We start from the raw sequence: 11,136 nt of genomic DNA, 5'->3' as shown, positions 1-11,136 counted from the left end.
GAGAGAGAGAGTTGAAAGGTAGGTGAGAGGAATAAGAGATGGAGGCGCATAAGGGGCAAAGAAGGTGTGGGTTGATGTTGATAGCAAAACTCAAATAAAGCAAAGATGTTTTGTGTGAACTGTGAAGTGATTGTTTTTTTTCTCTCTCTACTATCCCTTACTATTAGATAATTATTCAATTTCTCTATGACAAGAAAAAAAGATATATATTTTTCTTTTTAAGCTTCAAGAAGATGAAGAAGAAGAAGAAGAAAAAGTGAGAAAACAAAAAAAAAACAGCAAAGGACTGTGAAGGAATCTTGCCAGCACCGAGATTTTCGTCCGTTTCTCCCATAGGATGAGTCGGTGTTTTTTCTTTATTTATTTATTTACCATAATCTCCTTTTTCAGAACAATTAATTATTTCCAAATTCTCAAAATTATATCCCGTTGATCTTTTTTTTATTTTGTTGTTGGAAAATTTAACCTTTTTAGGACAGTACTTTGAGATAGAGATTCAGACAGATGACATGGATCTTTGAAAAAAAAAAAAAAGAAGATACGGTTGGTTTCTAGTAAGTAGTTTTTGATGTTTTAAGTTAATAACGTGTCGTGTAAGTACGATTCTACTACTTTGGCTTTGTGGTTTGAGTTTGACGGTAACTTTGACTCATTTTGACCATTTATTCCCACTATACCCTTAGTTTTAGTCTTTAATTACGTAACGACAGTGTATTTGATTTTGGACAATTTAAAATCGTTTTAACATGATGGTAACGGGTAACGTAAGTAAATTAAATGATGAAAATTCGTACTGAATTTATATCTGTTATCAATTAGTATTTGTATCAAAATAATTTATTGATTAATTGTCAAAGGAATGAAATGTTTTTTTTTTTAAATATCGTACTGTAGTTGGTTTGAGTGTTCAAGAGAGACGTAACTAAATCGATGTTTGTTATACAGGCTTCAGGTGTGATGCTAACGTCGTCATGTTTCTTCCTCTCTCATTGACTAGACTCTTCTTTTATTTATTTTTTTATATATTCGATTGGGTGATGCTAACAGAACAAATAATATATACATAGAAAACCAAAAACAATAAGAGAAAGAATTTTAAGACAGAATTTGAACTTAATTCTATACCATTCCAAAACGACATTTATTTAATGGTTTGAGCTACTTTTTATATACTAGTAGTATAATAATATGTAGCTTAAAAACAAACAAACAAAAAAATACAAAAAATAAGAAGGCTAAAAGTGTGTGACGAGTTCTTTTTGTTGTATGAAAAATATGTGTGACGATTTAAACAAAACAAAACAAAAAGCTTGTAACAACTTGACACAAACACTCTAATATGTATGCTTATATGTGTTGGACACGTCAATACATGATATTGTGAATTAAAAACATATTCTCCTAAATATAACTTTCAAAATGTATATATCCTCAAACTGGCTTAAAAATAGCTAAAAAAAAGTTCTAGTCTCTATTCAATTTTCAAAAAATAAACTTTAATTACATAGAATTTTTTTGTAAATTATTTTTAGATTTTAAAATATATTATTTTTTTATGTTAATTTAACATAATCCCAGTATAAATACACACCTTGTTCATGCTTATCGTCGGCACTGTTCTTCTTGTCGGAAGTTTCCTTTGCACTTAGAGTCTTTCTGGAATCCTGGAGAGGTTTAAATTTCATGCAATGTAGTCATAAATTAAATCTTTACGTGCCGATTACTGCTATAAGCATTCGAGCTCCAAATACTCATTTTCAAACGCTTGTTTAAATATAACTATATCGTAACAGTTAGTGAAATTTAAAATGAAATTGTTATATCGACATCTAAACCTTTTTCCTAAGGTGTTTGGTTAGGGTCAAATTTTGTCCTAAGGTGTTATGTTACTATCATCAGATATTTGAAGAAACACGATGAATTTTGTTTGCATTATGTTAGGCATATTTTTGCATGTATGTTAAAGAAAAAATACGAAAGATCGACATGTTTCTACAAAATCTGTCGTCATTCCTCAGATTACTTCACTAAATTTTACACAAAACTGATATTTTTGTTAAATCGAATTTATAACAGCACACGATTTTTTTTTTTAAACTTGTTATTGACTAGAAGGAACAGTCTAGAACATTTACCAATGACTATGCACATTGTCACGACAAAACAAATCAGGCCCGTAGCGACAAAAAAATGGTGACGAACTATAAAACAAAAATTTACAAAGCATCAGGATATTTGACACCCGATAAGAATACTTAGCATCGAAGCCTTATAAATCGATATATAAAATTTTATATACGCAGAATAACTTGGTGCAGAAGCAACCCTTTTTGTCCCTTCTATTTTCTTTTAACTTTTTATTTAACAAACTCTTTTTTTACTTTAAATTTTTTTTTGTCTTTTTGTTTGTTTCTTCATAATATTTGCCTTTTTACTGCATGCTAGATCCTTTATTGTTTCCAAAATTATGACAAATAAAACCTGGTGTTTCATTTAATTAAGGGTTCTTTAGTTAATCTGTCTGCGTTTCTATTGCACTGTGTGGCACATGGTAACTGAAAGTAAAAATAGAAAGTAAAGCACTCCTATTATATAGGCCAATGGTTGAGTTGATACGAAGGATAGAAGCTTCTATACATCTTTATATTTAGCGTTATGATTTCAACCAAAAACAAAATAGTGCATGTGATGTTATCAAATTATAGTTGGCCATGTGAATGTTCTACATAGCAAAATTCTATGGCTTTTAACCCAAAATTGAGGATAATTGTACACATATGTTGCTAAACAACTTACTTTCCTATTTAAAACATTAATTGTAAGACCAAATGAATCTTATTCACTGCATGACAAGAAATTCAATTAGTAATTGGTACTACTCTCTTAGCAAAAATGGGTTTAATTATCGGAAAGATTATCATTCCCTTGATAACTCGTATATATAGAGTATTCACGCCTCACGGTTACGAATTCATACGAACGGTTGTACAATACTCTAGTACGTTCTAATAATAAATGGTACGGGGAATGCGAACAAAACCCCAATTACTCGATAACATAAGTATATATATACGTAGTTTCCATAAGGGAAAATTAAATAGTATTCATGCTTTACCTGAAATCCAAAATAGTGGAGATCATATATAATTGTCATGCAAAATTATTTGACAAATGTCCAAAATCTTAGGGATGTTAGGTGCAGAATATAAGAAGAGCCTGTTGATTCTGATGTAAGGACATTTTGAGAAAGTTACTTTGGTCCCCTACCCAACTTCAATAAGGCAATTGATTGTTACATTTTGGGGAAAGAGTGATGAAGTAAATACTTATATACTACTATACTCGAAGTGTTTGTAAATGAAAATGTAGAAGTAACTTTTAAAAAGGAATACATTTTACAGTACTATGCTATACATTGAATTTAATGCAGCGTGACGTCGTCTTCTTCTTCTTGTCCCTATCACCTTTTTATTTTCCTCACTTTCTTTAGCTTATCAAGTTAAGCACGTTCAAGCTCAACACCATTTAATTTGCCCATTCTAGAATCTAGAAAACACCATCGTTTTTTTTGTCTTTCTTTGGCTTATGAAGTTCCAGACTTCCAGTTTCTTTGTTATGCACATTATATGTTCTACATCCACTCGCCGTTAGTCTTAATTTTGTCAATGTTGTCAATTAGGATCTTAATTTTACTTGATATTTGCTTTAGCGATCAGTTGTGATGATAACCAAAAAAAAAAAAGGTATTATAGATCCTTGCAAGTAAAATTTTTTATTGCAAGTAAAAGTATTATAGATACTGCTGTTTGGCCTATAATATAAATATAGAAAAAGTTGTCAATGTTGTGGTTTTGTTGTAATGATAATAGCATAGATATTCTCCTTATATCTGACTTATTTAGGTACCAAACGGTACTAACGTTTCAGCCTTTTAAGCTAAATGACTGTTTTTCTTTCAACTTGTTTATGGCTGAAAATACAGAGAAGGAAAACGTCAATCGCAGACCAAAAAAGAAAGAAAAAACGTCAATCAATTGAGATTCATCTTTTTTTTTTAATAAAGCATAAAACATAATGAAACTATCACCTTTAGTCATATTCCGGAGACTATAAGTGTTGTGTTGCTATTCAGTTGGGTTACAGTTTTTCATATGTAATGTGCTACCACACCGGATTATGCAGGTTTCTGGCCAAAATTTATAAACCTTTGATGTAACTAAGCAAAACTAAGTGTAGAGAATATATTTCAAATTTCTGAAAAATTAAAGTTGGTAAAAAGTTGAGTTCTTGTGACAAGCAAAAACAAAGTTTGCACTTATTGTTAAGATAACGGTTCAAACTACTCTTATTCAACAATCGTTGATCATCACGATTTCATATGCAAATCAATACTATGTAACTCTATTGTAGAGGATGAGTACTTCTGATTTATGTATACTTAAACGCAATCGTAGATGTCACTATAGATTAGGTCATACATTATTAGCGTGTATATATAATAATAAAGTTCTGGTAAGTAAAATATATCTGTTGTTATTGTTGTGATGGTCATTAATGGAAGTAGACTGAATTTAGGGTTTATAGGACGAATAAACACAACACATATAAGAAAGGATTGAAAGAAGGGGGAGAATACGGCACAGAATAATTGGGCGACGACAGTGACATGTGACATACATTTCACTGGCTATAAAAAAAGTTCGCTATACACATGTTCCGATTTTTTATATCTATTTAATTATGTGTGTATAGTATAATATAGTAGTACTATAGTATTATAGTCTACGACGTACACTAATTTTTTAGTCATTTTATGCATACGTTACAACATAATTGACATTAGTCAATAAGGAATTTTTGGGTTTTTGATCAAGCATTCTTCTTTTTAATTGACATTACATAAGAATTATTAGGAATGACTGTTTTTCTAAAAAGAAATTTCTCGTTGGGGATGCTGTCGAGTCGAGATATAACTATAATTGATTTGAAGGAATACGACAGTGTTTATTTAAAGAACCTTTTTAACTTATGGAATATTAATTTGTCTGGTGGTTCAACAAAACCTTCATGTGCTATGACTTTGGGGTGTCTTATGTAGTTATGTTTTCAATAAAAACCTTCTTTAATAAGGAAAAGGAGAAAATCCAAGTGTTGTGAATTATAAGGGAAATGTTTCCATTGTTGCGAATGCTTTGGGTGGCTTTCTTGTGACACTGCAAGAAACTCTCTCCTTCTACAAATGACAATGGTGGGTGAGCTATTTTGAGCTAATTTTTGCTTTTTAACAATATACGAAATATCTTGCTTTTACACACACAGCATATAAGAAATTTACTAAAGCTATCGTTACATAGTTGTGATAAGTATTTTTAGTAATTATAGTAAAGTCTTAATTTATTTTCCCAGATAAGTAGGTTCATTCGTGTTACTGCAAAATTCATATTGCAAATTCAGATTTTAATATAAATTTGATTTAAAAAAGTGCATAGGAAACTGTCAATTATAAAACATTTTGGGGTGGAGTAGCTTGAAAAAAGAAAGAGGTTTCGAAAAAAATTACTAAATTAAGTAGTTTTTTTCACTGGTCCTCTCATAACTTTCACTTGGGATTGAAGTGAAGCAAATCAAAAAGTTTTTATGGAAATTCTTCTTTCACTGGTCCAGTGGTCTTCAAGTTGTAAAGATTAAACCAAATTAAAGTTCAAGCTTTATAGATTTGATAGAGAAACCACGGAGGTGTGACCACTAACCCACTTATGTGTCTCATAAATAATTTTGAAAATCTATGTGTATATGAATCTCTTACTATATAGTATATACTAATTAATGCCGCAATAGATCACATGGCGAGTCCAAATTATAAAAAATTACATCATTCAATTCAATGCCTCACTCTTGTGAATATTATTTGTCAAGGAAAAACAAATAAATTACGAGAATCGATAATACAGTAGTTAGTTGCAGACATTTTAATAAAGGGTCCAAAAACCAAAGAGTATATTCTCGTAAACCTAACAAATAGAAAAGCTTCGTTTTTACCTGTAAAAGGAAAAAAAAAAAAAAGTAGAAATTTCAACTCGAAAGAATCGCTTTGACTTTCTTGTGTTCCTCCTTGGAACCTGAGTTTCTCCTCACTCTCTGCTTAATTGTTTGTTTTTATGGTGTGGAATGACCTTCATGCTTTGGTGTTTAAAATTCTAAATTCTTTCACGTATATATTTAACCTATTTAAAATTCTAAATTCATTACGCATTTAGGTAGTAATCACTTTATAAAATCATAAGAATTACGGTTGAGAAAGTATGGGAAAATATTCAATATTTATGTGAAAGATAGGTTAAAAATGTAAAAAAAATTTTTTTTTTTAATTCAAAGTAAATCCCTAGGGTTATGGAGGGTCCGAAACTAATCTCTGAAAAAGTGCAAAAAAAAAAAAAATGTAAAAAGAGAATATCCAACAGAAAGCAACTGTTCCCTCCCAATATGTAAATATAAAAATTGATAATTAAGAAAGTATATATATTAAAGAAAAATAAGGACTGGTCTGATCTGATTGTGAAGAGCATTCATTGGATTTTATCTTCTTTCTCTGCCACTAGAGTATATAGATCACTTCCCTCATCATGCCCACTTATATATTTCCATCTGTCTATATTTTTATTTTTTTTGTTTCTCCTCTATTATTGAAATTCTTTTGCCTCCTACGTTCGACTTTCAAGTTGAGAGAGAAACAAAAGAAAATATCTGAAAAAGTTCTAAACAGAACAAACGTTCCTTTGGCAATTTGGCATTAGTGTAGTGAGACATATCAATCAATAATGCATGCCTAGTATTTTTACTTTATATGGACTTAGTTTTTTTTTTGTACCTAACGTATGGTAAATAATATTTGATTGATTTATTTACTTTCTCGTGGAATTCTAATGTTTTGGGCCATAGTCTAATAAGACTCTTAAGTCGGATTTGTTTAGATCATGTTGGTGATACAAATGAATTTTCACCAACTAAGGAAGAAATGATAGTATAGAAAAGTTGGTTACAAAAACTTTAGGGTTACTACTATATTACAACATGTACTTATTACTTTCTCAACATTTCAACCTATACTTTTCACCTCTTTATAAAACAACATAAACGAAAGAGAGACAAGTCTGAACATAGTGGGGATGATGGAGACGATGAGGATAATGTTGTCGAGAGTGAGGATGATGGAGACAAGAGCGGAGATGATGGAGAAGACAAAGACAATGGAAGTGATGAGGCTGGTGATGACATAGTTGTTGAAGTCAGGAATGAGGCAAACCAAAGCAACAAAAAACGAAAGAGAGACAAGTCTGAACATGAAGATGACAAAAGGGAGAGTAAAGCAGCAAAGAAGAAAGATGAAGAAGACGACATAGTTGACAGGTTTGAGTTCGAGATAGAGGAATCAGTAGCAAACTGGTTTGATGACTTTAGGATTAATCGAAATACTATCCCAGAGAGTTCAAATGAAGAGGAAGATCCGATAGTTATTAGAGATAGGAAAATTAGGATGGGAAATAACGAGAAGTTAGCTATTGGAAGAACATTTTTCACTGGGGTTGAGTTCAAAGAGGTTGTGTTAAATCATGCTTTGAAGTCGAGGGAAAACATTAAGCAAAACAGATGGGGGAAGGACAAAATGAGCTTTGTATGTGGTCAAGATAAAAATTGTAATTGGAAAGTATACGCCGCATATGACAAGACTCGACAATTGTGGGTTGTGAGGACTAATTGTGGATATCATAGATGTAAATCTAATGGTAAATGCAAGCTGTTGAAGAGTCCTGTCATTGGAAGGCTATTCCTTGATAAATTGAGGTTGCAACCTAAGTATATGCCTCTTGATATTCAAAGGCATATTAAAGAGCGATGGAACATACTAAGTTCTATAGGACAAGTTCAAAGAGGGAGACTTCTAGCTCTAAAGTGGCTTCAACAAGAATATGCTCAACATTTTGCTCATCTTAGAGGTTATGCAGCTGAAATCGTTGTTTCAAATCCAGGATCCACTGCAATAGTTGATACAATCCCTAATGATGATGGTGAAGTTGTTACAGATGTTTTTAAACGTTTTTATGTGTGTCTTGGAGCAATGAAACAAGGATTCTACTATTGTCGGCCTATCATTGGGATTGATGGAACTTTTCTGAAACACGCCGTTAAAGGCTGCCTATTGACTGCTATTGCACATGATGCGAATAATCAGATATATCCAATTGCGTGGGCAGCAGTACAAACTGAAAATGCTGATAATTGGTTGTGGTTTCTTAAACTACTTAAGGCTGATTTGAATCTAAAGGATGGGAAGGATTATGTCATCATATCAGATCGTTCTAAAGTAAGTGTTTTGGTCTCACTGTTTAAATATTTGTCTTGTTTCATTTTAAACTAGCTTGGAGTTACATCTTTGCTTGTTTGTTTATGTAATTATGTAGGGAATCATAAGTTCTGTAAAAAATAAGCTGCCAAATGCTGAGCATAGAATGTGTGTCAAGCATATTGTGGATAACTTGAAGAACTGGCGTGGTGATAAAGACTTGCTAAAAAAAATGGTGTGGCACCTAGCTTGGAGTTATAACCATGCTGAATTTGAAGCAAACCTGAACAAGATTAGAGTCTATGATCTGTCTCTTTATGATGATGTGATGAAGGAGAATCCACGAAGTTGGTCAAGAGCTTATTATAGGTTAGGAAGTAGTTGTGAGGATGTGGACAACAATGCAATAGTCTTTTAACTCTACAATTGTCAAGGCAAGGGCAAAGGCATTAGTTCCAATGTTGGAAACTATAAGAAGGCAAGCAATGGGAAGGATTACTAAGAGAAATCTGAAAATAGGAAAATGGAAAAAAAAGCTCTCTAAGTATGCAACAGAGATACTGGAGGCTGAGAAAGAAGATGCTATGAACTGTAAAATCACAAAAGGAACACATGGGCGGTTTGACGTTTATTTAGATGGGAACTCACATTTTGTGAACTTGTCAACAAGTAAATGGGAATGTTCATGTTGCAAGTGGCAAATCACAGGGATTCCATGTGAACATGCTTATGCAGCAATCTTGGATGCTAACAAGGATGTTGATGATTTTGTGTCCCCATACTTTACTACTCATGTATGGAAAGAAGTGTATGATAAAGGTCCTGATCCAGTTAGAGGTCCACGTTTTTGGATGACCAACAAATATGTATTGATAACCAAACCTCCATATCCAAATCTACCTGGTAAAAAGAAGGGTCAGAAGAAGAATTATGATCAGATTAAAGGGAAAAATGAATCACCCAAGAAAAAGAAAAAGGAACCAAAGAAGAAGAAGCCAAAGAAGAATATGGGTGAGAGCAAAAATGATCCAGACAAACTCGGAAGGCAAGGGAGAATCATGCATTGTAGCAAGTGTGGTGTAGCAGGTCACAATTCAGCTGGATGTCCTACATTTCCAAAAGAAAAGGAGGAAAAGAAGGAAAAGAAAGAAAAGAAGAAACCGAAAGAAAAGAAGGAAAAGAAGGAAAAGAAGGAAAAAAAAAGTAAGAGTAGTAAGCAGAGAACAAAGTTTGATGGGGCTGGTCCATCAACATTTCAAGCAGCAGAGACAATCACACTTTCACAGGGACCACACACACTCACACAAGAAATCAATATCTAAGAGTTGTGTTGATGCTTCATGTTTTTGGAAGTGGTTACAGGTTTTTGATTTTGTTTTAGGAGTTGCAGGTTTTTGGTTTTAGGAGTTGCAGGTTTTTGGTTTGGTTTTAGGAGTTGTAGGTTTTTGTTTTGGTTTTAGGAGTTGCAGGTTTCTGGTTTGGTTTTAGGAGTTGCAGGTTTTTGATTTTTGGAGTTGCAGGTTTTTGTTTTGGTTTTAGGAGTTGCAGGTTTCTGTTTTGGTTTTAGGAGTTGCAAGTTTTTGTTGCTGATCTATGTTTGGTTCTTAAGTTGGATTATGTTTAATGATATTGAAAGAGACCATTTGAGATCAATTCTTATTGAGGATTTATGTTTGATGATATCGTTTGAGACCATCTGAGACCAATTCTTATTGAATTTGTAGGCTTAACAACACAACATTTGGATTAATGACCATAACCATACATAACAACAATATTACACGGCAACAAGCCATAACAACACCTACACTCTTCCACATAGCCATAATGAGTCAAGTATCACCTACACTATTCCCCACAACTATACAAGTGAGCTCACAACTATACTGCAACACCTACTGTTTTTAAAGCTATCATAGCCATCTCATGACCCAATTCCTCCTTCAAAAACAAGACTTGTTTGTCAATGTTCTCTGTCTTCAATGTTCTCTGTTTTTAATCAAGACTTATCGGAACTCCACGACGAGCTTCCCGATTGGCTGAACGGTTCAAATCTGAAGAGCTCATGATTTCCTAAAGTTGAGATGGTCGATGTTTGAAGAAACCTAAATCCCTAAATTGATTTTTTTTTCTTTCTTCGGTTACTCATTTAGAATGATATATCGTGGTTTGATTAAAAAAAAATGATATATTTTGTTGGGTTGTTGTCAAGTCGCGTGTTTGAGTCAAATGCATAAGAGTAATTGTGATTTGTGGTTTAATCAGGTTTAGTGATCGTAATTTTTTCTCTCAATTGGAGAGGTGTTGTTTTAGAATTTTTAAAAAATTTGTGTTGTTATATGCAGAGTGAATTAAGTTTATGTTATTTTATAAAGAAGTGAAAAGTATAAATTGAAATGTTGAGAAAGTAATAAGTACACGTTGTAATATAGTGGCAACCCAAAACTTTATAAGGCATCCGCTGATCCAGCTAGCATCCACGATTTTATGATGCGTTTTAACTAGGGAAGAACTATACATATATCAACATTTCGGTAATCAAATCAAGAAATAACGTCTATAAGAGTAATATGTTACAGATAAGGTCGTTTGTTTAGGAATTTAACGGATAAAGAATATATGAATGTCGTCAAAAATAAACTTAGGAACTTATGATTAACTACAGTAAAAACTTCGCATCCACTTCTGAACAATGTATAGATTTTATAATGCATGATAGATTGATAGATAACTAAACTAAACTAAACTATAGAATAAACTATATAGAGTTTCGGTATTAATTAGAAGAGAATAAT

The 11,136-nt window shown here is 32.3% G+C and overlaps 1 protein-coding gene across 1 annotated transcript; it reads left to right on the top strand.

Moving 5' to 3' along the window:
• On the top strand, nucleotides 6,975-8,759 carry LOC109127218. Its single transcript, XM_019231742.1, has 3 exons — nucleotides 6,975-6,980; nucleotides 7,142-8,362; nucleotides 8,460-8,759. The coding sequence occupies exons 1-3, from the start codon at nucleotides 6,975-6,977 to the stop codon at nucleotides 8,757-8,759; spliced, it is 1,527 nt and encodes a 508-aa protein (XP_019087287.1).

This window comes from Camelina sativa, chromosome 11 (assembly GCF_000633955.1).
Source record: "Camelina sativa cultivar DH55 chromosome 11, Cs, whole genome shotgun sequence".
Lineage (NCBI taxonomy): Eukaryota > Viridiplantae > Streptophyta > Magnoliopsida > Brassicales > Brassicaceae > Camelina > Camelina sativa.
The sequence above is the reverse complement of the archived record's forward strand: the minus strand, read 5'-3'. Positions and strand labels throughout refer to the sequence as shown.